Source organism: Lepidochelys kempii, chromosome 12, assembly GCF_965140265.1.
Source record: "Lepidochelys kempii isolate rLepKem1 chromosome 12, rLepKem1.hap2, whole genome shotgun sequence".
Lineage (NCBI taxonomy): Eukaryota > Metazoa > Chordata > Testudines > Cheloniidae > Lepidochelys > Lepidochelys kempii.
Window position 1 is genome coordinate 40,417,807 of NC_133267.1, and position 25,255 is coordinate 40,443,061.

The 25,255-nt window shown below is 57.1% G+C and overlaps 1 protein-coding gene across 2 annotated transcripts; it reads left to right on the plus strand.

The window, feature by feature from the left end:
* The first annotated feature begins 618 nt into the window (after positions 1–618).
* LOC140896449 (B-cadherin-like) lies at positions 619–22,648 on the plus strand. 2 transcript variants are annotated; one of them, XM_073308304.1, is made up of 16 exons: positions 619–749; positions 1,360–1,474; positions 10,090–10,301; positions 10,945–11,088; positions 11,631–11,786; positions 11,912–12,056; positions 12,594–12,769; positions 13,269–13,397; positions 13,908–14,093; positions 14,405–14,649; positions 15,160–15,302; positions 15,862–16,086; positions 19,002–19,220; positions 19,646–19,776; positions 20,066–20,212; positions 21,638–22,648. In XM_073308304.1, exons 1-16 carry the CDS (start codon positions 660–662, stop codon positions 21,845–21,847), a joined length of 2,673 nt encoding a protein of 890 aa, XP_073164405.1. In that variant the 5' UTR covers positions 619–659; the 3' UTR covers positions 21,848–22,648. The 2 variants fall into 2 exon arrangements, with proteins under 2 accessions (XP_073164405.1, XP_073164404.1); XM_073308303.1 differs by lacking the exons at positions 619–749; positions 1,360–1,474; positions 10,090–10,301; ... (6 more) ...; positions 14,405–14,649; positions 15,160–15,302 and adding an exon at positions 15,310–15,413.
* Positions 22,649–25,255: the final 2,607 nt, after the last annotated feature.

The window sequence follows — 25,255 nt, forward strand, 5'->3', positions numbered from 1 at the left end:
GCGGGGGGGAGGGACAGAAGGGCTCTGGGGGGAGATTAGTTAATGTGGGAAGGTGGGGGGCTGTGCGGGAGGGACAGAGGGGCTCTGGGGGGAGGTTGGATAATGGGGGCAGGTGCGGGGGGGCTGTGGGGCAGGGTGGGGGAGGGACAGAGGGGCTCGGGGGGAATTAGATAATGTGGGGAGGTGCGGGGGGGCTCTGGGGCAGGGTGGGGGAGGGACAGAGGGGCTCTGGGGGCAGGTGCGGGGGGGCTGTGGGGCAGGGTGGGGGAGGGACAGAGGGGCTCGGGGGGAATTAGATAATGTGGGGAGGTGCGGGGGGGCTGTGGGGCAGGGTGGGGGAGGGACAGAGGGGCTCGGGGGGAATTAGATAATGTGGGGAGGTGCGGGGGGGCTGTGGGGCAGGGTGGGGGAGGGACAGAGGGGCTCTAGCGGGGGGCTGGATAACGGGGGGAGGTGCGGGGGGGCTCTGGGGGTGGGGGCCGGGAGGAGCTATGGGGCCCCGGGGGGCTCTCGGGGCGGGAAGGGCCGGGCCCTGGCGCCGCCCCGCGCCGCGCACACGGGCTGAGCCCCTCCCGGGGCGGAGCCGACTGGGCGGCACCTGGTCCCGCCTCACCTGGAGCCGCCGCTTTAAAGGCGCGGGGCGGGGCAGCCGGGGCGAGATGGAGCCGCCGCGTCCCCCTCGCCCCGCCGCACAGATGGGGCCGCCGCGGGGCCGCCTGCCCGGGCTCTGCCTCCTGCTCCTGCTGCAGGTAACGGCGCCGCGCTGCGGGCTCGCTGCCCGCCCGGACCCCGAGGAGGGGCCCCCGGACCCCCTCTGGCCGCGTGTGCCGGGGCTGGCGGGGAGCCCTCCGCGGGGCGCCGTGCGGGGCCGGAGAGGGGCTGCGGGGTTGGAGGGGGGGGCCTGGCCGCGCCGTTGGGGGGCCGCGGGGTTGGAGGGGGGGGGGCCTGGCCGCGGGGTTGGAGGGGGGGGGGGCCTGGCCGCGGGGTTGGAGGGGGGGGGGCCTGGCCGCGGGGTTGGGGGGCTGCGGGGTTGGTGGGGGGGGGGGGCCTGGCCGCGCCGTTGGGGGGCTGCGGGGTTGGTGGGGGGGGGGCCTGGCCGCGCCGTTGGGGGGCTGCGGGGTTGGTGGGGGGGGGGGCCTGGCCGCGCCGTTGGGGGGCTGCGGGGTTGGTGGGGGGGGGGGCCTGGCCGCGCCGTTGGGGGGCTGCGGGGTTGGTGGGGGGGGGGGCCTGGCCGCGCCGTTGGGGGGCTGCGGGGTTGGAGGGGGGGGGGGGCCTGGCCGCGCCGTTGGGGGGCTGCGGGGTTGGAGGGGGGGGCCTGGCCGCGCCGTTGGGGGGCTAACCCAGCTCTCCCTGGCGCAGGTGGGCTGGCAGCTGGGCGAGCCGGCGGAGCCGTGCCGGGCTGGCTTTACCCTGGAGCGGTTCGCGTTCGTGGTGCCCCGTGTGCAGCTGCTCCGGGGCCAGGTCCTGGGCCAAGGTAAGGCTCCCTCCCTACGGGGGGGGGGGGGTCGGGATCCCGGGGGCAGTGGGGCAGAGCCCGCGGGGGGCGGAGACACTTAGCTGCCCCGGGCTCTGGGTCATGCCCACGGGGTGCTGCTCGCTGCCCTGTGGGACTCGAATGCCGCAGCGGTTGTGGGACGTGCCCTTGGCTGGCTTTACCCCTGCCAGGTGCTCCCGCATGAGCCCCGTCTGCCCCCTGCCTGTGGGGTGGGTGGTGTCGGCTGATCGCCTCTGCCTTGTGTGCTAGTCCTTCCCCTGGGCTCCTAGGGCAGCGTGGTTCTGGGTTACCCCAGGCTGAGACTAGCTTTGATGCTCTGGGGTGTGACTCTCGTTCTGGCACAGAGCCCTTTGTGCTTGGACGTTCCCCTCTGCTTGTCCCTCCCTGGCCTCTGGTGGGCCCCTGGCCACGCTTGCACCGCGAGAGCCATTGAAAAGTGGTGCCCCAGATGCTCTGCTGTGATGCCTCCGAGTCCTGTCGGGAAGAGCTGGCTTCCACTCCCTTCCTCCGCCCCTCCACTGGTCATCTGCTCTGCCAGACTGCGAGGTCCTCGGGGCAGAGACCTCCTCTCCCTGGGATCCTGTTGAGCACAAATAATTGAGGGTACCCAGGCAGCTTAGGGGAGGAAACCCTGCATGCTGAGTGAGGTTCCCTGGAGATATAACAGCTAAGCAGCTTCCTGGCTGCTCCTAATTCAAAACCTGCCCTGACATTCCAGCTTATTCTCTAGTATCCAGCAGGCTCCAAAACTTGTCCTGGAATGGAGGGTTAATTCTGATTCCCTCTTCTCACCCAGTGCAGTTTGGGAGGTCTTGTGGCCTCCTTCCCTAAACCCCAATCCTCCAGGCTCCCTGGGCAGTTAGTTAGACCAGTGCTGGCACTTCTGAAAGCGGAAGTGGAGAGCGCCAGGCCCTGGCTGCTTTGTCCCTCTGAAGTGTGGTCAGCAGATGATCTGATCAGACCCTACAGAGGAGAGTCTATTTCCAAATGGGGGACGGCTCAAGGACCTTTTCTGCGGCAGTTGAATTGCTAAAGCCCTAATTCAGACTGGGGGGTTACATGTTTAGTGGAAACTTCCTTCATGTAGTTAGGGCTTAGCCTGCAAAGGCTGTCTCATGTCTGTCCCACCCCAAAGTAGGGGAAATTTCCACTCTGTTTATAACTTTGCCCTGCGTTCTGGTGAACTTGGCCGTCCGTGGTCATAAATCCCCCAGGCCTACAACACTTCATAAAAGCACTTCATGCTTCTATCCCCGAAGAAAGAGTGGGCCTGTCTCCTCTTTATCTCTGCTCCTCCCCCTGGAGTGCAGGAGGCTTTGTCCTGGGGAATGCAGCCTTTGAAATGCTAACGTCCAAACGGCTGGAGGACAATCCTCTGACTGGAAGGCTAAAGACTCCCACACCTTGTTGAGCCCCACCCGCCCAGGGCAATGGCGCAGGACTAGAGCGTCCTGTGATCCGGGCTCTGAGCAAACCCTGGGAGAAGATGTGGGGAGGGAGCTTTCTGTGAGGCAGTTACTGACCTGGCTTGCCCTGCACCCTGAGACCACTCTGACCCCCCAACCTGTCCACCACTTGCTCCTCTTGGCCTGCTGCCTCCTCGGCCCCATCCCCCTGCTCCTCTCTGCGCCCTGGCCGGACCTCAGTACACCTCCAGCTCCCGGCAGCCTCTGCTTCCCACCGCCTGTGGGTCCCCACCTGTCTCTCTGGAGCTGAGCCACCTGGGACTGGGGCAGAAGCCTGGCCAGTCTCAGCTGGGCGGGGGAGTGGGGGGCAGGGGACAGTGCGGGGAGCTTGACTGGGCCCCTCCAGGGGAAGTGCGTCTTAGGCCAGGGCAGGTCCTGGCTTGGCAGATCACACCACTCCCGAGGGACCGGAGCCCCGAGACCAGCTCTGGCTGACTGCTGCTCAGCTGGGCAGACAGTCGCCTCCCAGCAGGTCCAGTGAGTGCGGGCAGGAGGCAGGGTGTGGGGGAGTGGGTTTCTTGCAGGGGCACTGCTGAGCTGTGAGGGGGCAGGGAGGGTGTTTGTTGGGGCACTAGGGAGTGGGGGTTTTGTGGGGCTGTGGGCTGGGAGGCTCTGGGCAGGGGTGGTGTTGTGCAGGGCGCTGTGCATTTGTGTGGAGGGGGCTGGGAGGGGTGCTGGCATAATGGGGCTGGGGGGGGGGCTCTGGCCATACAGAGTCAGGAGGATTTGGGGGAAGGGGGAGGAGCTGTGTGGTGTGGCCTGGGCCTGCCCCTGAGGGCAGGGGGCACACTGGCAGCAAAGGGCCAGGCGTGCCACTGTCTGGCAACTGCCAGTTTATAAATAGTGCCCTCGCACTAGGCTGAGTGGAACAGGGCCACCCTTGCATGCCATGACCCATTGCCCCTGGCTGGCCCCTCGCTCTGGGGACTGATCCCCCTGCACCATGCTCCACTGCTCCCATGGGGGCCCACAAATAAGTTTGGTGCTGGACCCACAAATGGTTAATCCAGCCCTGCCTGGCCTGTTAGCTTATTTTGGCTGGTGTCATGTCTTAACAGATACTCCCCCACCTTCCCCTGCAGCAACCCCTCCCTTCCAGCTAAAGCCGCTCTGCTTGTTGAGTTAGGGCTGCTGCTTCTGGGCCGGAGTCTCCCCCATGCTGGGGATGTGGATAAGTTTGCTCGCTCCTAAGTCTGACCTGGGAGCCCCAGGCATGGTTCAGCTTGGCAGGGCTGCATCTCTCTGGGGGTCTTTGTGCATGTGGCAGAATCCTGCTGGCAGTGCCCCTGAGCCCATGTCCTGATGGCTAGTGCCGGGCGTTGGAGGGTGGCATTTAAATCCCCCACCCCCAGACGATGCCTGGGTTAGACTGCCTGAAATGGCAGTCAGTGGGCCTGTCCCTGCCCTTGCATTCCAGGCCTGCCCAAGCATGGCAGTGGGTGCCAGTGCAGAATTCTTGAAGTGAGGTGGGTGTTTCATTGCCCGGTAGACATGCTCCAGTCACCTGCGGGGTGACCTCCCCAGGGTCCCGAGTGCGGGGAATGGCTCAGCTTTGGACTCTCTTCCCTGCCCCTGCTGGCCCACCCTGCAGTGGGCCCAGGGAGTGCGGATCAGGTGCTGAGATGAGCCGAGCCAGTCCTGGGCATGGTTCCGGGGATGTGAAATGTGCACATTGTACTCCGAACAGAGGCTGGTCTGTCTCCTCTGCCGTCCCTCCAGGGACTGGCATGCACTTAACTCCATGCTTGCTGGAGTGACTTCAGGACACCAGAACTTAGTTGATTTAATGTCACCCCCTGCTCTGTGGAAGAAAGACTTCCCTTCCCCATGGGCCAGAGCCTCCCTCACAGTGTGGGGACGGAGAGGCTACACCTGCGTGTGAGCATGGGCTTGCCTACACTGGAGCACTCTGGTGTAGACGGCAGGGGTTCTCCTGTTCCCATGTGGGTGGTCCCGTCTGACGAGCAGTAGCTAGGTTGAGGAATTCTTCTGTCAGCCTAGTGTGATCTACGCAGGGACTTAGGTCGGCTTAACTATACCGCTTGGGGTGTGGATTTTTCACGCAATGTAGCTAACTGCCCTAATATTCTAGTGTAGCCCAAGCTGTAAGCTCTCAAAGCTCACTCTTCTGTCTGGAGATGTAAAAACAAATAAAATACCTAACAGAAATGTGCAGTGGATCCAGAGAGCTCTCCCATTATAAGCCAGATCCATGCTGTTCAGTAATTCACTGGCCTGCGAAACTAGCCAAATCCAGCCTGCAGAGCAGTTACTTGGTTAGTGCCCAAAGCCCATTAACATTCCTCAAAATGCCAGTTGTTCCCTTGGCATGGCAATGTTGCCTTCCCAGTGCTTTGAGCTTGACTAGAACCCCTGCACTGCGGGCTGCAGATCAGGGATTGCTGTAAGAGGCCCCTGGGGGTGCTGTATCCACACAGTGGTGTTCACTGCTTTGCTTAGGGAGGATTTAACCAAAGCAGGCTTTCTGCTCTTCCTTCACCTCTCACACAGCCTGACCTTTGTAAAGTAGAGGCCTTGAGACAGACCTTTGGTATGTCAACACAGGGGCTGCAAAAATTCCATGCATGCTGGAGAGAGGGGAGGTGCTGATCTCCTAGCTTGTTCTAATTCCCCTTGTACTGGAAAGCCTGCTACAAATTACTCTTTAGAGTAGCACTATGGTGCTGAAAAGCAGGCTGTTAGGAGAGATTTAATATCCGGAGCTATCTGAGTCCTCTAATCAGCATTACACAAGGATCAGAACATTAAGTGCATGTGATTTTTTTAAGATGCATTTTGAAGTGTAACTGCTAATTCTCCAGTGTGGAGGAGGAGTTGGCCGGTTGCTATTAGTCCATCTCAGACACACAGGTCAGCTCTGATTACACTTAAGCCTCTGACCAGGGAAGTGATGCAGAAGACTCCTGGGTGTAGGTGCAGTCCTTGCCTGTACTACAGGGCTTGTGCAAAGGGCGTCCTATTGGCCTTGCCTATTACAGGGCTTCCTCTGCTGTCTGAGTGAAAGGATTGCCTTCCTGCCCAGCTGGTACCAAGGTTGGGTATCCTTGTGGTGAATGCCAGGCAGAGGCAGTTGCTTGCTGGGCTGGGGCCCAAGACCTAGGGGCTGTGAAGTGGCTCTGCTCAGGGTTAAAGGCAAGCAATAACCGCTTCCATAGACCTCCTAGCACCTGCCATCTATGCAGTGGTGGGAGCTTTCTGCTGCAGTGCCTCTGGTGGGGACTGTGACCAGCAGTCTCGGAGCTGTAGCTATCTCCTGCATGGTCTGATGCAGGGCAGCATTGCAAGCCCTTGTTTACTCTTTCTGTTTTGAAGTGTCCTGGGGGAGGAGGCTATTTCCAGTAACTGCATGCAGAACTCTAGCTTCTGTGATGGCCTTAGCTAATGGCTGCAGAACTCAAAATACCACTAAGTGGTGAGTGCTTTCAGCGAGCCAAGGCCAGGCGAGCTGACCCAAGTGTTCAGCTCACTTGGAGTACCTCTGCTGGGTCTAGCTGGATGTGGGGAGCTGGAAGCCTTCCTGTTTTCTCCATCCTAGAGCAGAGATGTCTGTTGCAAACGCTGTCCCTTCTCTGAGAAATGGAGGCCTATGTTTCACAAAGTATCACTCTAAGACTTCCTGGTCCTGTCCAGGCTGCTGCTGCAGGTTGGGGCTTATAATGTGCCAAAGCAGCTGAGCTGGCCCAGGGCAGTCTCATGGACATGCAGGCTGACAATTACAAAGGAGCCAAAGCCTTAAGGGCACCCGGGCCACGTTAAGTGTGGAAAGAGCTTGTGTTTTTATTGCAGGGTTTGTGTGAACCTGGATGCAAGTACAGCTCCCCTTGAGTGTGTAATGGCTGAGGCATCTCTGGGAGATGGGTTTTTGTGCATGGCCCTCGGGAATTCTTGTCCAAGACCACAGATGGTGTGTGGTGATAAGGGCTCTGTCTGCACCCGGCACTCTAAAACCTTCCCACCAGTGCGGTTCACTAGGGCTAGTAACAAGGGAGCACTATTGGAGCCCAGCAGCTGGGCTTGCATGGTGCTGCTAGCCCTGCTCGGAGCAGGCGTGGGCAACGCCACAGCCTGCTGGAGGCTAGAGCCCGTGAGAGTGGGAGGACTTTGGCACCTGCTGTTGGCTCCTAGCATGGCAAGGGAACAAACTGGTGATTGCAGGACTGAAGAGCACCTGGAATCCTCCAGGCCTGGGGTCTGTTTGGCTGCCTCAAGGCACCTGTACTGCAGTTACTGGGTTTCCTGTCACCAGCCTCCTCCCTCCACTCACCCATCCCAGAGAGGCTGGAACCTATACTGAGCTAGCCGCCCTAGCCCAGGACCTGTGGAGGAGTCAGTCCATGGAGAGTCAATTTCTTGTAACTGCTCCCAGGTCACGGGGAAGGTCAGAGTTGCTAAGACATGACCAGTCTAGCTGGGCCTGATCTCCAGTGAGAGCAGAGCAGCAAGCTGCTCCCTGACTGTTCCTGCCCCAGGAAGGGAGGAGATCGCACAGTGACCCTTGATTTCTCAAAGACCAGCCATGCTGGTGGGCAGTTGCAGCCTTCTCTTGACAGCCCTAAAAGCTGTTAACTGGAGAATGGGCCAGGCTTCACTCCATGCCCCTGATCTAAGGGTAGTGCAGTCCTCTCCTGTATGGGCTACTTGGTGTTATGCCCGACACCTGCTCTTGGCTGCAGTGGTCAGAGCATGAGCATCTTCCTGTGCAAATCAGGGAGCAGGGGGCCTGTCCTTCCAGCTGTGAGGAACTGCCCCCCAGTCTCTCACCTCCAAAGCCACCCTGCAGAGCTGCACAGTGTTCCCCATGCAACAGCTGCCCCATCCTTGGTGAGGGAGGCTCTGTGGCTGGATCAGCATGGCAGGAAGTGGAACAGGTCTGATTGAATAACTTGGCCATTTAAATACCTGCATAGCAAAGGCTAGACCTCTCAGTGCTACCTGGGAGTCAGTGACTCCTCCTGGGCCCAGCGTCTGAAAGCAAACCGGAAACATGCATGTAACTCGCTGCTGGGGGCAGATTAGCCAACAGGCCATGCAACTGCTTGGCCTCACGTCAGGCTCTTACACATGTGGACTTCTGGAGACCAGTGACTGGTCACTGCATTATCCAGAGGGATTCCTGGATTCCCTGCCGCTGAAGCGTGGGCAGAAACCCCTCCTAAACAAGAGCATGGGATAGGGAAGCCCTGGGTCCGGAGTACTGTTCCGAGCCTGCCTGCCATTACCCTGCTCTCTGGCTGCCCCTGTAGGGCATGGCACCCCTCTAAACTGGCAGCTAAGCTTAGACCTGCTGGCGTTCTCCATGTGCCCGTACTTGTGACGTGGCTGTGGGAGCCCTCGTCTCCTAGGGTATTCACATTGAGAACACAGGTCGCAGCCGAAGCCATGTTCCGGAGTGTGACCTCAGCCCCTCAATGGCAAAGAAAAGGGGAGCATGCCCCAAACAGGCTTCCATGCAGTAGTCTACAGAGCTGGCTGTCACAGGGTGCTGGCTTTCCTGGCTTACAGGAAGTCTCTCTTCTACCAGACCAGTTGCTATGCATTTCATGGGCGTGGTATGGAATGGGGGCCCAGGCAATAGTGAATGGCAGGGTGGGTGTTTGCAATGGGATAGTTTACAGAGTCTTGCAAAAGCTTTGGGACCATGGGCCTACAGCACAAGGTGAGTACAGCCTTTCTGCCCAAGGAGGGGTAGCTCAGTGGTTTGAGCATTGGCCTGCTCAACCCAGGGTTGAGGTCAATCCTTGAGGAGGGCCATTTAGGGATCTGGGGCAAAAATTGGGGGTTGGTCCTGCTTTGAGCAGGGGGTTGGACTAGATGACCTCCTGAGGTCCCTTCCAACCCTGATATTCTAGGATTCTATGACTGCTGAGGTCCTGGCTGCAGCTCTCCTAGGCAGCATTACCTTGTGGAAGAGCTGGTGGCAGAGAGGTCTAAGAAGACCTATAGTGCTCGCGTTAACTGCTGGCCCAATGCAGTCAGCCACACAGGGCTGGGGTAGCTCTAGTGAACTGGGTAAGTCTGGCCTAGCAGCATGGTTGTTGGGATAGAAATGGTGTGCCCTGTGGGCACTCTGTGCAAGGAGTTAGGGTGTGGCCAGGATACAATATGTCTGAAGTATGCAGTGCAAAGGCTCATTCTTGGTCTTTGCCAAGGTATCATGCACCTGGTGTGGGATTTGCCCAAGGCCCTCAGCCCTGCAGTCTGCCTCTTGCATTCCCAACTCCTAATGCAACTAAACCTCTAAACTGAGTCAGGCCATCACAGGCTCTTCTGCAGTAGGAACTACCTGCCAGAGGAGAATTGGCCCTCCTGTTAATTGCTCCATCCCTCTGCCTGCTGTTAACAAGGCTGCCTGCAGACAGCATGGCGGAGTTCTTGTCTGGAACTACCCAGTCATAGGCGCTAACCAACAGGCAGCTGACTTGCTGCTTGTTCTGGAGGTGTAATAGCAAGCGATGCTGCGTCTCTAAAGTAGCACCGTCGCCCTCACTTACCCAAGCTTGGAAGGCCACGTGCTGTGTGGTGGGGGCCAGGCTGACGGACCCATCAGGATTCTGCCCCTGGCCTATTACTATAGGGAGATAACCGTTCCTACGGCCAGTTTCAGAAACCCAGCCTCTGTTTGGGCTCGCTGACTGCACTAGGCAGAGCCTGTCTTAGCTGAGTCAGCAGCTCCAGTTGTCTGAGAGCAGACTTAGCTGATCACATTGGAGGATAAGTCCAGATTTCCCCTGCCTCTTCCTGTCTGGTTGGTGCTGTCACATGTCTGGCTTAAACACTTACTGCCTCCTAGCGGGTTACCCAGAGTCTCGCTGGAGATATCTGATCAGTCATGTTTCTGTCTCCCTTCTCCCTTCTGGCATGGAGAAACTTGTTAGCACATGTGGCTGGGTAGCTCAGAAGGCCAGCTCCAAGCTGGCCACTCCAGGGAACGATGACGTGTGCTTGGGGCCCAATGGCTTGGGAAAGGGGTAACATGAAAATGACTAGATAGGCAAACCCCTTCAAGCTGGAAGCTGTCGCAGTTTTAGCGCCAGGGTCTCCCTGACAGCCTGTCTCCTGCCGTCCTGTGCTTGGCGGGAGCCTGTTAACAGAGCCCTTCCTCCCCAGTGAGGTTTGAGGACTGCACGAGGTGGAAGCTCGCGCTGTACGATGCAGATGATGCTGACTTCAAAGTGCTGGCGGATGGGACGGTCCTGGTGAGACACCAAACCCAGCTGCCTGGGCAGGGGAAGACTTTTACTGTGAGTGCCTGGGATTCCACGGGCAAGAAATTCTCTGCTTCAGTGACTGTGAGGAACCAAAGCCCTCGCTCAGCACAGGTAACGCTCATGCCAGCTGGCAGGCCTGTAGGGAGCGCGGGGGGCTGACTCTATGGCAACCTTTGTGCCTTGGGTAGAACACAGCACTAGTGAACCCCGTTCCCCTAACAGGATGGCAAGGTGCCCAGATTGATCATGGCCCCTACGAGAGACGGGGGTGGGAAGGCCAGTCCCACAGCCATTACTGCTGTAGTGTTACCAGTGCACCCAGCCCACTAACTGCCTGTTGCTTTGCTGGGAGTCGGTTACATGCAGAATGACGCTGGTCTAGCAACTGCTTTCATGGCTAGAGCAGCCCAGGAGCGTGGGGCTCAGTGGGAATCGCTACCTGTAGCTCTCCCTGGACTGCCAAGTTGGCCCCTGGTCACACTGTGCCCAGAGTGCAACCTTCTCCATTGCACTTTACATGATCCAAGCCAGACACAGAAATACATGGTCTTCATCCCACTCACCATGGTCTGGCCTCCTGCAGCATCCGTGTCTGAACAGTCTGCAAGTCTGACTCCAGGTCTGTTGTGCTCACAGCATGCTCTGCATAAAGGAGCCGCCGGCTGGCACCATGCTAACCCAGGGTTATACGCTGGCTGGTCTGGGATCCCTGGGCTTGTTTCTTGTACACATGGATGCCTCCTTCTCCCTGTAGGAATCTGCTCCAGGCCACCCAGCAGAGGTGCTGATGTTCCCACAGGCCAGACCTGGTCTGCAGAGACAGAAGAGGGACTGGGTGATCCCTCCGATAAGGGTCCCTGAAAATGAGAGGGGCCCGTTCCCTAAAAAGCTGGTTCAGGTAGGGAAGCATCTCAAACCTGCATTCACCCGCCCGAATGCTGCCTCTTGGGCAGGCAGGTGCTGCCAGGTCTCTTGTTGCTGGACCTAACCATGTCACATGCCTGGCTGCGCAGGAGCTGACTGCTTTTTGCCAGTGGGTGCTTTGGAAAAGGTGGTGGGGCTCTGCCGGTTTGGGAGGGCAAGGCTATGTTCGGCATATTTATACACTTCCATATTCTAGTTGTGGAATGTTCTATCATTGGCATTTTAACAATTTAATCCCTATTAAAATAGTAACAAACTACAGAATCCCACTGTCAGGAATTAGTGGAGGAAAATCCTTGCACTCCCCTAGACGCTGGTGCAGTAGATTCTTCTGTGTTTGCTGGAGTACAGTGGATTCCTGAAGGTTTCCCACTGTTGATCTTGTCTGAACGCAAGTTTATCCATCTTTCAGTCTGGCCCTACTCATGTCCGTTACCGAGCTGTGACTTGCAGTGTGCTCATCTAATTCCGCCTTCGTTACACCATGTGCCATGTACATGCTTTGATTCCCCTTAGATCAAATCCAATAGGGATAGAGAGTCCAAGATAATCTACAGCATCACAGGGCAAGGTGCAGACACCCCTCCCAACGGCATCTTCACCATTGAGGCCAAGACCGGCTGGATGATGGTGACTCAGCCCTTGGACAGAGAAGACATCGACAAATACCACGTAAGTCACCCAAGCCCTGTGTGTGGCAGGTGGGCAGAGCCCCACTGACCAGGGGGCCCATTTCTGAGCCAGCTGCTGGTGGAAGGGAGCATGGTGGAGCTCAGAGCCCTCTTGTTTGTCTGTAGCTCTTCTCTCATGCCGTGTCTGAGAATGGCAAACCTGTGGAGGAGCCCATGGAGATCATCATCACCGTGACTGATCAGAATGACAACAAACCCCAATTCACCCAAGAGCTCTTCAAAGGCTCGGTTCTGGAAGGAGCACTGCCAGGTAGGAGGAATGGGTGGAAATAGCTTTGTCCTGCTGATAGTGATCCAGGCTCCAGAAATCTGCATCCCTGGACTCTGCTCCGTTGTCCCTTAGTGGGACAGAGCATGGGCTGGGTCTGGGGTGTCCCTGTTAGCAGGTGGGATTCTGCCTTTGACATCTCTGATAGTGTCTGCATCCATGCCCCTGCAACCCATGTGCAGTCAGTACAGAACACAAATCAAGCCCTGATAATCTCTTACAAGCCTCTGGTCTCTGGCAGCCCTAAAGGGTCAGGCAGGCTCCTCAAGCCACTGGTCCATGAATGTGGTGCCCACTTCCACACCCTTTTGTGTGGCTTGCCAATGAGTCCTCCTCAGAGCAGTTAGCTCTCCTTCCTACTGAAGGAGATGAGCCCAACGCTGGGCTCCGTTCTCCATTGGCAGAGTCTCTGCTATTGAGCATCTTGTATGAAGCTGCAGCACTCCTCAGGGGAAATGTTCTGCCTCCTGATCAGGGAGGAGCGAGCCACTACCACCTCCAACTCTACCCCTCTCTCAGGTACCTCTGTGATGCAAGTAACTGCCACAGATGCAGATGATGCCATAGAGTCCTACAATGGGGTCATTGCATACTCCATCCTGAACCAAGAGCCTAAGGAACCCCATCCCCAGATGTTCACCATCCACAGAGCCACTGGAGCCATCAGTGTGATTGCAAGTGGCCTAGACAGAGAGGTGAGCAGAGACATGGGCTTGGAAGCATGGCAGCTGTTGCCATAGCAAAGTTCCATGAAGGAGGGCAGCAACATCTTCAGTTACTGGAGTGTGCCAAGGACAGAGTCCTTTTCCAGCTTGTGCCGGCAAGGGCAGCTGTATGGCACAAGCCTATGAAGGAGCCAGCTCCTCGTTTGCAGCCTGCCTCTCAATGGTCTGAAATGCCCAGGTTTATAAATCTGGGCTTGACACCAGAAGACTCCTGCAGTGGCTCTCCCTGGCTGGAGAACTGTGGGCTGCTGCAGGGGAGAAGGGCACCCTGTTGATGCATGCCTCTGAGATCTGAGCAGACCCCTGCCCAGGGAGTCCTGAAGCATGATGGATTCTCGTAGCCAGCTTGACATGCCCTGGCTGCTGGGGACTGTGTGAAAGGGTTACAGGGAACTGGCATCTGAGGCAGCACTGCTAATGTCTTATCTATCCATCTCTACCACTGACTGGCATGTCTGCCTCCCCCCAGAGAGTGAGAGAATACACGCTGACGCTGCAGGCTGCAGACCTGGATGGGGAAGGCTTAACAGCCACTGCATCCGCTGTGATCAAGATTGCAGACACCAATGACAACGCTCCTGTGTTTGACCCCAGAACGGTACCCTACTCCATCACCCTCTCATGAGTACCAGCTGTGCTGGGGTGTCCTGTCCCATCCCCCTCCCTGGGATCAGGTGGGGGGAGATAGCAGGCACAGTGAAGACTGCAAGGAAAAGTGGCCATTCCTTCACCCAAAGCATCTCTTGGCTAGGAGCCACATGAAGTGCTCTCTGCACAGGCTGCTGCTATCCTGAGCCTACCCCAGTTGTAAGGGATCAAACAGCCAAGGTGCCCCAGCTGGAGCCCCTGAAAGGGAGACATCTGGATCAGCCCCATTGTTAGGTGCTGCACAGACAGTGAGGTCGTGGTTTTAGGCAAGGACTGCAATCTATTGTCTTGTCCTATGCCATGAGCAGGAAGAGTGGGGCGGGGTGGGAAAGCAAGGAGCAATCACTGGCTGCTTTGTGCTGCTGGCCAGTGGAGAAGGCCCAGGTCTCAGGGGGGCACTCTCTCTGCTCTGAGCTGTGACCGTGTGGCTGACCATGGCCTGCATGCCCCTGTGTTGCAGTACACCATGGCGGTGCCAGAGAACGAAGCGGGGCGCGAGGTCCAGAGGCTGACCGTGACGGACACGGACGAGGTCAACACAGCGGCGTGGCGGGCTGTGTACACCATTGTGCGAGGCAACGAAGGAGGCTTCTTCACCATCACCACGGATCGCGAGACCAATGAGGGTGTTCTGCGAACAACCAAGGTAGGGTGGGTTTGGGTTTCATGGGCAGCTAGACCAGTGCGCCTCCGGGCGTGAGAGGGGCATCTGCCTGCCTTAAAACTGGGCTGGTGTGCTGCAGGGCGAAGCGCCGGCTGCGCCCAGTGCCAGCATCCTGCCGGACTGAAGTAGCTGCATCAAAACCCGGGGCCATTCTGCAGCACAGCTGAGCACATGGCGTTGCCACCTAGCTAAGTCTAGAGCAGCCGACTCCCACATTGCTGGAGGAATTGCCTCCCCCCTCCTTGGCATGAGGCAAGAGGCCTGGCTTCACCTTTCCTTCTCGTCCCTCCCAGGGCTTGGACTTCGAGGTGAGAAGCCAGTTCATCCTCTACGTGGCAGCCACCAATGAGGAGCCCTTTGTCGTGAAGCTCTCAACCTCCACAGCCACCGTCACAGTGAACGTGGAGGATGTGAACGAGGCACCTGTCTTCGACCCACCCATCAGGACAGCCCAGGTCTCGGAGGATGTGCCTATTGGGCAGAAAATCACCTCCTACATGGCTCAGGACCCAGACAAAATGCAGAGTCAGACAATCCGGTAAGTGGTGGTGTTGGACTGGGAGCCTGGGCGGGTAATACCACACATACAGAATCCAGCTTCGTGCCTAAACAGCCAGGTTCACCAAGGCCAAACAGAGACCGATGGCCTTGACAGCCCTGTGCCAGGACAGTCTGGACCTGTAAACCATGGGCAGCAAAGCCTCTGGACTGGCCCTTGCCAAACACACCATATCCCATGGCCACTGCTCCTGTCCCTGAACAGACTGGCTGGCGCAGCAGGCCTTGCGGGACAGAACCTCTGGGCTCCACGCTCTGGAGTTCAGCACCTGCTACGTGGGAGTACGGAGCCCCCAGGGAAGCCGTGATTTGGGCAGTAGCTGCCCAGCTCAGTGCCCAAGTGCCACCGAAAGCCGCCCGCTGTCAGAGTGGTGCTGAGTCTGGCCTCTCAGTGTCTTGGCAGAACCTTCCAGAACAGCCTCCCCCTACAAACTGGCTTCTGCCCCCGGCTCTAGCACCTCTTCTGTCCCCTAATGCTCTTTCCCTTCAGGTACCGCGTTGGGAATGACCCCGCGGGGTGGCTGGAGATTCACCCAGAAAACGGCATTGTAACGGCGAAGGCCCAGCTGGACAGGGAGGCTGTGTTTGTGAAGAACAACACCTACACGGCCATCGTGCTGGCAGTGGACGATGGTAACAGCTCTGCAGCTGGAATGTGGGGGGCAGGGCTGAGAGCCTGTCTGATCACTGCGGTTCCGCGATCAAGAGCATCTTTGTTCCCCTGCGCTGGTGATGGCTCCCCATGTGAGAGACATGTGATAAGGCCACACCCCCTCCGAGGCTGTCACGAGAAACCACACCCAAATTAAAACCCAGCTCCCTTCCCAGGAAAATGGGAGTCCTTCTAAAAGCAGCCCAGGCTGGCTTGTCGGCCCCTCCATCATACTGCACCAGTCTGAAGCAGCCTGTGCTGGGGTGGAACTGAAGGTGCAGGGCTTGGGAGCCTCACCTGAGTCATGGGCAAAGCAGGCCCTGTAGCCTAGAGTGGGGACCCAGGTGGTGGTCACCGTTGGGACTGCACCAGGGACCTCCAGAGCTGACGACGTGCTGCCCCTGGCTGGCCGGGCAGCTCCGTTCTGGGTCAGGCACGGGACGGGCATCTCCCACCTGCTGAGCAGTGGGCTCCCCTTCTGGGCCAGGCAAAGGAGACTGAACCACTTGCCACGATTAACCTCCACTCTGTCCCCAACAGGTGCCCCTCCTGCCACTGGCACAGGGACCTTGCTTCTGACTCTTCTGGATGTGAACGACCACGGGCCTGAGCCAGACCCTCGGGAGATCACTGTCTGCAACCAGAATCCGGTGCCACAGGTCCTGACCATCATCGACAAGGACCTGCCCCCAAACACCTCCCCCTTCAGAGCAGAGCTCCTCCATGGATCTGGTGCGAGCTGGGCTGCTGAAATGGACAGCAAAGGTAACTGCTGAAGGGATTTGCTGGTCACCTGAGATCTCAGACCATCCATTTCCCCTCCGCCTGCCCCCTCCCCATTCCTCCCTTTCCCTCCAGTAGGAGGAACGAGCCCTGAACTGTGGCTGTGGATCAAAGGCAAGGCAGGGCAGGACGCAGCCCTTGCCCACAGAATGCGACGTGGTGTGGTGCTGGCTTGGAGTCGCTCATGTGACTAGGTCTAGAACACTTGACCTACCAGGCAAGACTGGAAAAAGTTAGGTTTGTTCAGTCTGGAGACGGACTGAAAGGGGACATGCAACAGTCATTTTGTAACAACCTTTTATGTATGTGGAGGGACATAAATTGTTCTCCTTAACCACTGAGGACCAGACAAGATGCAGTGGGCTTGCATTGCAGCACGGGAGGTTTAGGTTGGACATCGGGAGAAACTTCCTATCTGTCAGGGTAGTTACGCACTGGAACAAATTACCTAGGAAGGCTGCAGAACCTCCATGGTTGGAGAAACACCTGTCGGGGGTGGTCTACAGCAGTGGTTCTCAAGCTATTTACCATTGTGGGCCATCTCAATACTAGCTGTATGGCCCTAAGCATGTCACAGGAGCTGCAGCTCTGTGCTGACTGGGCTGCAAGTGGCCCACAGGTTGCAGGGTGAGAACCACTGGTCTAGAGAATACTTGGCCCTTCCTCAGCACAGGGGTTGTGCTAGATGGCCTGTGTCCAATCTTCCAATTCTTGTAAGCTTGTAAAATGATCAGGGAGGAGTATAAAAATATTGGTTGGGCATGCAGGAGTGAAATCAGGAAGGCCAAATCACACCTGGAGTTGCAGCTAGCAAGAGATGTTAAGAGTAACAAGAAGGGTTTCTTCAGGTATGTTAGCAACAAGAAGAAAGTCAAAGTGTGGGCCCCTTACTGAATGAGGGAGGCAACCTACTGACAGAGGATGTGGAAAAAGCTAATGTACTCAGTGCTTTTTTTGCCTTCATCTTCACGAACAAGACGAACTCCCAGACTCCTGCACTGGGCAGCACAGCAGGGGGAGGGGAGGTGACCAGCCTTCTGTGGAGAAAAGTGGTTCGGGACTACTTAGAAAAGCTGGACAAGCACCAGTCCATGGGGCCAGATGCGTTGCATCTGAGAGTGCTAAAGGAATTGGATGTGATTGCAGAGCCATTGGCCATTATTTTTTTGAAAACTCATGGTGATCAGGGAAGGTCCCGGAGGACTAGAAAAAGGCTAATGTAGTGCCCATCTTTATATAAAAATAAAAGGGGGGAGGAGGAGGAGGATCCAGGGAACTACAGGCTAGTCAGCCTCACCTCAGTCCCCAGAAAAATCATGGAGCAGGTCCTCAAGGAATCAATTCTGAAGCACTTAGAGAGGAAGACAGTGATCAGGAATAGTCAGCCTGGATTCACCAAGGGCACATCATGCCTGACTAACCTAATTGCCTTCTATGATGAGATAACTGGCTCTGTGGATGAGGGGGAAAGCCGTGGATGACGTGTTCCTTGACTTTAGCAAAGCTTTTGACTGTCTTCCACAGTATTCTTGCCAGCAAGTTAAAGTATGGGTTGGATGAATGGACTATAAGGTGGATAGAAAGCTGGCTAGATTGTCAGGCTCAACGGGTAGTGATCAATGGCTCCATGTCTAGTTGGCAGCTGGTATCAAGTGGAGTGCCCCAAGGGTCGGTCCTGGGGCTGGTTTTGTTCAATATCTTCATAAATGATCTGGAGGATGGCATGGATTGCACCCTCGGCAAGTCTGCAAATGACCCTAAACTGGGAGGAGAGGTAGATATGCTGGAGGGTAGGGATAGAATACAGAGGGACCTAGACAAATTGGATTGGTCCAAAAGAAATCTGAGGTTCAACAAGGACAAGTGCAGAGTCTTGCACTTAGGATGGAAGAATCCCATGCACCGCTACAGACTAGAGACTGATTGGCTAAGCAGCAGTTCTGCAGAAAAGGACCTAAGGGTTACAGTGGACGAGAAGCTGGATATGAGTGGGCCCTTGTTGCCAAGAAGGCCAATGGCATTCTGGGCTACATAAGTAGGGGCATTGCCAGCAGATCAAGAGACGTGATCATTCCCCTCTATTTGGCATTGGTGAGGCCTCATCTGGAATACTGTGTGCAGTTTTGGGCCCCACGCTACAAGAAGGATGTGGAAAAATTGGAAAGAGTCCAGCAGAGGGCAACAAAAATGATTAGGGGACTGGAACACATGACTTATGAGGAAAGGCTGAGGGAACTGGGATTGTTTAGTCTACGGAAGAGAAGAATGAGGGGGGGGGGGGGATTTGATAGCTGCTTTCAACTACCTGAAGGGGGATTCTATAGAGGATGGATCTAGACTGTTCTCAGTGGTAGCTGACAGAACAAGGAGTAATGGTCTCAAGTTGCAGTGGGGGAGGTTTAGGTTGGATATTAGGAAACACTATTTCACTAGGATGGTGAAGCACTGGAATGGGTTACATAGGGAGGTGGTGGAATCTCCGTCCTTTGAGGTTTTTAAGGTCAGGCTTGACAAAGCCCTGGCTGGGATGATTTAGTTGGTGGTGGCCCTGCCTAGAGCAGGGGGTTGGACTAGATGACCTCCTGAGGTCCCTTCCAACCCTGATATTCCATGATTCTTGCAGCCCCTTCCAGCCTTACATTTTGTGATTTCTCTGCATGTGTCATATGTTGGGTATCCTAGTCCCAGGTATGCCATGGTTGAACACTGGGGAGGGAAGATGCAAACTCCAGGGATGAAGTGGTCTTGAGTAGAGCATGTTCATGGCACTGTAGGGTCTTGGTCTGCTTGGGAGGTAGAAGGGATGTGGGGGGCCTGGTCTCTGACCCCTGGTGGCCCTCCCCTCTGGTATCCAAGCTGCAGTCTCACCCATATAATCCCACTGTCTGTCTGCACAGGGGAGATGCTCACCTTGAAGCTGCTGGAGCCGTTGAAGAAAGACATCTACCAAGTTTACCTGCGGCTCTTTGACAACCAGAACAAAGACCAGCTAACTGTTCTCAAGGCAGAAGTGTGCAACTGTGAGGGGCATGCAGAGACATGCCCAAAGGAACAGCTGCCTGTTCCAGGGGTCCCCATCATTCTGGCCATCCTGGGGGCTATTCTGGCCCTACTGAGTGAGTGCCTGGGAGGAGTTGCTCTAGGCCTGGCTGATGGGCATCTTGTGCCAGGGTGGGGTCTTCCAGAGCTAAGCTAGCCTGGCCTGCATGGAGGGTGAGCGGCAGAAGCAGGTGTCTTGCGGTGCAGGATGGGACCTGCTGCTGCCTGTGGTGAGGCAGCTTCACCTAGTGGCTAGAGGACCGATGGTCAGACCTGGGACCTTGTTCCAGCTCCACTGCTGACCCGCTGTTTCACTTCTGTGCCCTGGGTTCCCTGCCATTAAAACTGGGGCCTGCCCTCCTGCCAAGTGCTCCGAGATGGGAGCTTGCTGGTGTCTCAGCGTCACTGCACCCAGGAGAGCAGCATGGGGCCCCATCGGGGAGGAGGGGAGCGCCCCGGAGCAGGCTGCATGGCACACGCTGACCTGTCTTGTCTCTTCCAGTCCTCCTGCTGCTGCTGCTGCTCTTCGTGCGGCGGAGGAAGGTGGTGAAGGAGCCCTTGCTGCTCCCCGAGGACGACACCCGGGACAACGTCTTCTACTACGGCGAGGAGGGAGGTGGCGAGGAAGACCAGGTGGGCACTAGTGGCCCATGGCATGTTGCGGGGTGGGGAATGGGTAACAGCACACCTGAAGCACTGGCTTGCCCTGGGGGCTTGACTGGGTCCCACCTTCGTACTCTCTGGCTTTGCATGTTTCCAGGAGTGGGCAACATGGGCCTTCAAAACTAATGGCCTTGGAGCCCCTCTGGTGCCCATGCCCATCCCCAGGACAGATGTGGCCTGGCAAATAGACATCCAGAACTGGGATGTCTCAGCCAAACTTGGGAAAAGGGCCCTGACCCTGTGCATCTCCCTCCTAAAGGACTATGACCTCAGCCAGCTGCACCGCGGCCTGGAGGCTCGCCCTGAAGTCCTCGTCCGCAATGATGTGGTGCCGACCCTGCTGCCAGCTCCCCAATATCGCCCTCGACCTGCCAACCCCGATGAGATTGGCAACTTCATTGATGAGGTGAGGCCAGGGATGCAAGTGTTGCTAAACTCACGTGAGCCTGGGCTGATGACACCTAGTGAGGAGCTGGAGCCAGCTCTGGACATGGGCATTGGCTGATCAGGGCCACCAGTTCCTTTCTAGAGCTCAAGATCTGGTCCTCACTTTAGCTGGATGTGCATACATTGGGCACGTACCACCCTCAGGGCTAGTTGCTAGCCACCTGCAGCTCTGCTGCTGTGGGGATTCCCTGGACCACTGGTTCTTGGCTATGCGGTGGCACTTCAGGGTCTCCCTTCCCATCACCATGGGGGCCCAAGGTGCCCACCCAAGGTCAGCAATAAGTGTTATCTGCCTGTCCTGGTGCAGTTACATCGCTGCTGGGAAAGCCTGGTTTTAGGGCTGTGCTAGGCTCTGATATCCCTGCCCTCATTGCCAGGGCGTAGCTTGCCCAAGGCTGTAACCTAGCTATGGGGAGTGGAGAGGGTGGATGGATATGTCCAGGTGTGGGCCGCATATGCAGCTCTCTGCTAGCAGGCCACATCCATGAGATATGGTCCTGAGGATGTCACCTGGGCCTCAGCTGTGTGCTGATTGGGCTGCAAGTGGCCCGTAGGTTGAGAACTGGTGTAGAGATTTCAGGGGAACTGGCTGAGGGTGGTGGAGAATGTGACCAGAGCACAGACCTGTTTTTTTTCTCTCCCCTGTTGGGTCTAGAAAAGCCCACAGGCCAACACTGGAGGCCAACCTCCAGGAGAAGGCCTGTGGCACCCGTTAGTCAGGCTGAGCTCTTCCTTTCTGCCAGGGTGCTTGGCATGACCGGCCCCAGCCTCCGAGTACACATGCTGTTGGACTGGTGATGTGCCAGGCCCTCTGCTCAGACCGGCTGCCTCTGGTCATAGCAGCTGTCGTTCCTTGGGGGCATTGAGCGCTGCAGCTCCCACTGACCTCAGTGGGAACAAGGGTTGCTCAGGACCTGGCTCCTGCCAGAGAATTCCCCAGGTCCAGCTGAGGGACCAAATTCCAGCCTCTGGGGTGGGAAGCCAGCTGGTGCTGGGGTTGCTCTGGGCTGACCTAAGATCAGGATCTCCCTGCCAGTGACTCAAGAGGAGGGAAGACTCTTGAGTGACTCATGGGTTTGGCAGGGGACCCTCCATCAGGACTGATCTGGGAGCCCCAGGCCCAAATGCAGGCACTGAGGGTAGTCTCACTGCTCAGCAAAACTACCCTTCAGTGCCCTGGTCTCATGATACAAACCTGCCTCTTGACTTCCCGTCTGAGGGCTCCCCCCTCAAGGTGACCACTCGCTGGTCTTAGTGCTGCCTGCCAGCACCGATGCGGGTGGCCCTGTTTTAATCCCCCCCCACCAAGCTCGCTGCACTGGAGAGTCGCCCCAGGAGTGTGTGCTGGGATGACTCATAACCAAACGCTCCTCCGCTCCCCCAGAACCTGAAGGCTGCAGACACTGACCCCACTGCCCCGCCATACGACTCCCTGCTGGTGTTTGACTACGAGGGCAGCGGCTCCGAGGCGGCCTCGCTCAGCTCCCTCAACTCCTCCGCCTCGGACCGGGACCAGGACTACGACTACCTGAAGGACTGGGGCGGCCGCTTCAGGAAGCTGGCTGACATGTACGGTGGGGGCGAGGACGAGTAAGGGGGGTGGCCAGATGCCATGTACCCACCCACAGAGCAGCTTCTGCCAGGATGCCGGATTTCTCTCCAGGAAGCTCCATAGAGCAGCTTGTCTTGCATGGGGCAACTGGCAGGCTGGAGCCTCAGTGGGCAAACTCTCTGGCCTGGGTCCCTTCACATGAGATCTTCAAGCTTCTTAGAGAGGAAATAGGCCCAGCTCTGGCTCCTGTTGGGCACCTGTCTCTGCATGCCACCTATGTGGCTGAGCCATGTGTGTGAGATGCTTCCTGGAGCTGAGGAGCCTAGTGTGACTTTCCTGGAGGCTTGTGAACAGCCTTGTACCCAGACCCAACCATGCCTGGAAGCCTTATGCAGCTGCTGGTGCCTTTTGGATCTTAAGACACACTTGCCTGCCAGGGAAAATAAAAGCCTGTCTTATGAATCCTTAACTCCTAGAATATCCCAAAGGCCTGGAGACCTCTGGCTCTTGATTCCAAACTGTGACTGGATTGCCTCCTTGTGTGAAGTCTGTCAAACTCCAGCACCAGGGTAACAGTATCCGTGCAAGGTGCTGTACCCCAGTCAGTCCAGTAGGCTGCCGGCCAGCTACCCGTGCAACTGCCTTCCTGCTCCAACCACTCAACTGTTAATACCCTGCTGCTAGCCCTGTTCCATACAAAATGTTTGACTACTGCCTTTTATATCTTCCTAGGCCACCCTCTTTTTTCTTTTGTACTGTGTATAAAGTAAGTTAGTGTGATGCTAAAGCATGGGGCAATGGGTGATGTAACTTTTAATAAAGGAAGTTGATTTTTTGTTTTTACAGGCTTGGCTCTTTATTCCTAGTGTCCCTCTTGCCAGTTAGTGCTGTGGGTTGTGGTGATGTCTGTCTCGGAGCTATTGCTCGAGGGCTGACCAGTAACAAGCTCCCTAGCCTTTGGGCAGTTGAGATCCTCCCCACTCTGGAGCCCAGGAGCTCTGGCCTGTTTGCAGGTGCTAACTTCCAAAGGGTTCTGGCCATGCTGGCTAGCAGAACTCAGCCACTAGCTCCCCTCACACTGTGAGAGGGGGGATGGCAGGGACCCATTTCTTGTGTGAGACTCTCTAGCTGGAGAGGCCAGCCCTCGCTGGGCTTCTGACAACTGGAGGGGAAAGGGGTTTCCTTAACATAGAGGCAGGATCAGGCTGGGGTTTACTACGCATTAACCCCTCTGGTCATCTAGATGACCCCTGGCAAAGGGACCATGGAAGGCAGGACTCCTAGCCATTGCTGCTGAGGGGGTTGGTCTACAGGTCAGTGACCCAGTGCTGCACCCTTGTCCTGTAGGGAGGTGTTAACAGCACAGCAAGACAGAGCGGCCCTCTGGCCTGTAGATACTGACCCAGTGCCCAGGGGGAAGTGGAGTGATTTTTAGCTTCTAGCAATGCTGGTACTGGGAACAGCCAACAAGCTGCTATTATCTAAAGGGAATCCAGCCGTTGCTTCCCTCCAGTTGTGACAAACTCCTACTGGAAATGGCGTCCTGTGTCCAGAGTGATCCCTCTGTAGGTGAACAGCTGCAGCATTTGCCAGAGACTAGCCCCACTTTGCAGGGGCAGGGAGGTGTTTATGGCTGCAGGGGCCAGGGTAGCCCAACTAAACTGTCCTGCACTAGCCCCACCCATGCCCCAGTCAATGCACAGCTGGGCTGCCAGGTGTTTGGAGCAGACCAGCACCTTGCAGCTGGTGGGAGCCCCCTGCTGATCCCTTATCTTGTCCCAGCCCTCCTGCAAACCTGAGCCATAAACAAGAGCTCAAAATGGGCCAAGGCCACTGATCTCCAAACAATGCTGCAGCGTGTAGCTCTCCCACAGCTAGGCAGAAGCTGAGCTTGGAAGCTGGCTAGCGAGGAGCATCCCGTGCAGAGGAGAGGTTTGCAAGAGTGAATGCTGTTGCTTCTTATCTTCCTAATTTACAGCTGCTTGCCTCTGCCACAGTGGGCCAGAGCCAGCCCAGGACCTTGTTAAGATCAATGAATGACATCTAAAGTGGTCCGGCTCCTGGGACCGCTCTGGCCTTGGCTTCACTACACCTCCTGTGAGCTGTGGCAAAATAGTCATCTGCAGAAAGGCTTTAGGGAGCGAGTGGCACCGCTGCCCATGGGAGCTTCCTTTGTGTCTGCAGGGAGGTGGGAGGCCTGTGCAGAGGGTGTGATGGAGGCTGGTGAGAGCTGGGCCGGGGCCACGGCCACGCGGGCAGGAAGGAGCCAGCAAGGCTTCCTCCCCACTGCCCTAAGCTAACCTGACCACCTGTGCTCCAGGGGCTGGAGTTCGGGGGGTGAACTGGGCTTGCCAGGTGCATGTGCCCATTGAGACGCTGCATTGCCAGCGAGTGCCTGAGCTCTGGAGTGAGCACGACCCTCCCCAGCAGTTGCTGCTGAGCTGGGAGCTGCTTAGAGACTTTTTCCCTTCCAGGTGACGTGATTTAGCCTGTAGCCAGCCAGTGGTAGAACTGGGAAGAGAACCCAGGAGTCCTGCCCTACAGAAGCGTGCTTGGCTCTTGCTTCACTGATGGCAACTGTGGCTGTGGGGAAAAAACTGCCCTGTTCCAACCGAGAGGAGGCAGCTGCTCTGGGGTGAGTCCAGTGCCTGTTCTTACAGTGGTGGTGAGGTGCCCGGCAGTTTTGGGGGGATTAAACTTGCATGCTCTATGCTCGTGAGCAGGGGTAGGTCCAGGCCCTGCTTGGTACCAGGCCCAAGGACCTTAATGCTGCAGAGATGAATGCCAGGAAGTCATTTAAGCAGCTGAGTTTCAAACCCTGCTGCCCAACCAGTCGGAGGGCAGCGAGGTATCTGGGCCCTGAGCCCCTCCCGCAGCACGTGCCCTCGCTTTCACCCTCCACCAGACTGAACAGGTCTGGGCCTGCCGCTCACGGGAGCCTCCATGGGCACCTTTTACTTTAACAGGTCCCTGCTGGGGAGCAGAAACCCCCTGCTCCGGCCTGGCCCCTTCCTTCTGCCCAGAGATAATCCACCTGCTCCAGATAAATCCCAGGCTGGGGAAGGGGGCCACTTCTAAACCCAGAGAGCTGCCTGTAACCTGAGGCCAGGCCCTGGCTCCTTGCTTTGCTTAGTGGTGGGGGGCCACAGACTGCCTTCTCCCCACAGTGCCCTTCCATGGGGGAGGCTGGATGCAGACTGTGCCTGGACCGAGCACTGTGGGAGCTGCTCCAACCCACACTGGCCTGATGCTCACCGGGGGGGGGGTGTCTACGCTACTTAAACACCATTTGGGCTCGGCATGTGCCCTGGGAAGGGGGAGGATCCCAGAGCCTGAGCTCCAGCCCAAGCCCAAAGGTCACACCACAGTTAAATAGCCCCTGAGCCCAAGCCCATGAGTCTAACTCAGCTGGCAGGGGCCTGCTCTGGGATTTTAGTTGCAGTGTTGACA

What these genes read in the sequence shown, in the direction of transcription:
- LOC140896449 (XM_073308304.1), top strand. Translation starts at nt 660, where the DNA reads ATGGAGCCGCCGCGTCCCCCTCGCCCCGCCGCACAGATGGGGCCGCCG. An exon ending in TCCCTAAAAAGCTGGTTCAG is followed by an intron (nt 11,089 to 11,630) that starts GTAGGGAAGCAT and finishes GATTCCCCTTAG; the next exon opens with ATCAAATCCAATAGGGATAG. An exon ending in TCTGGAAGGAGCACTGCCAG is followed by an intron (nt 12,057 to 12,593) that starts GTAGGAGGAATG and finishes CCCCTCTCTCAG; the next exon opens with GTACCTCTGTGATGCAAGTA.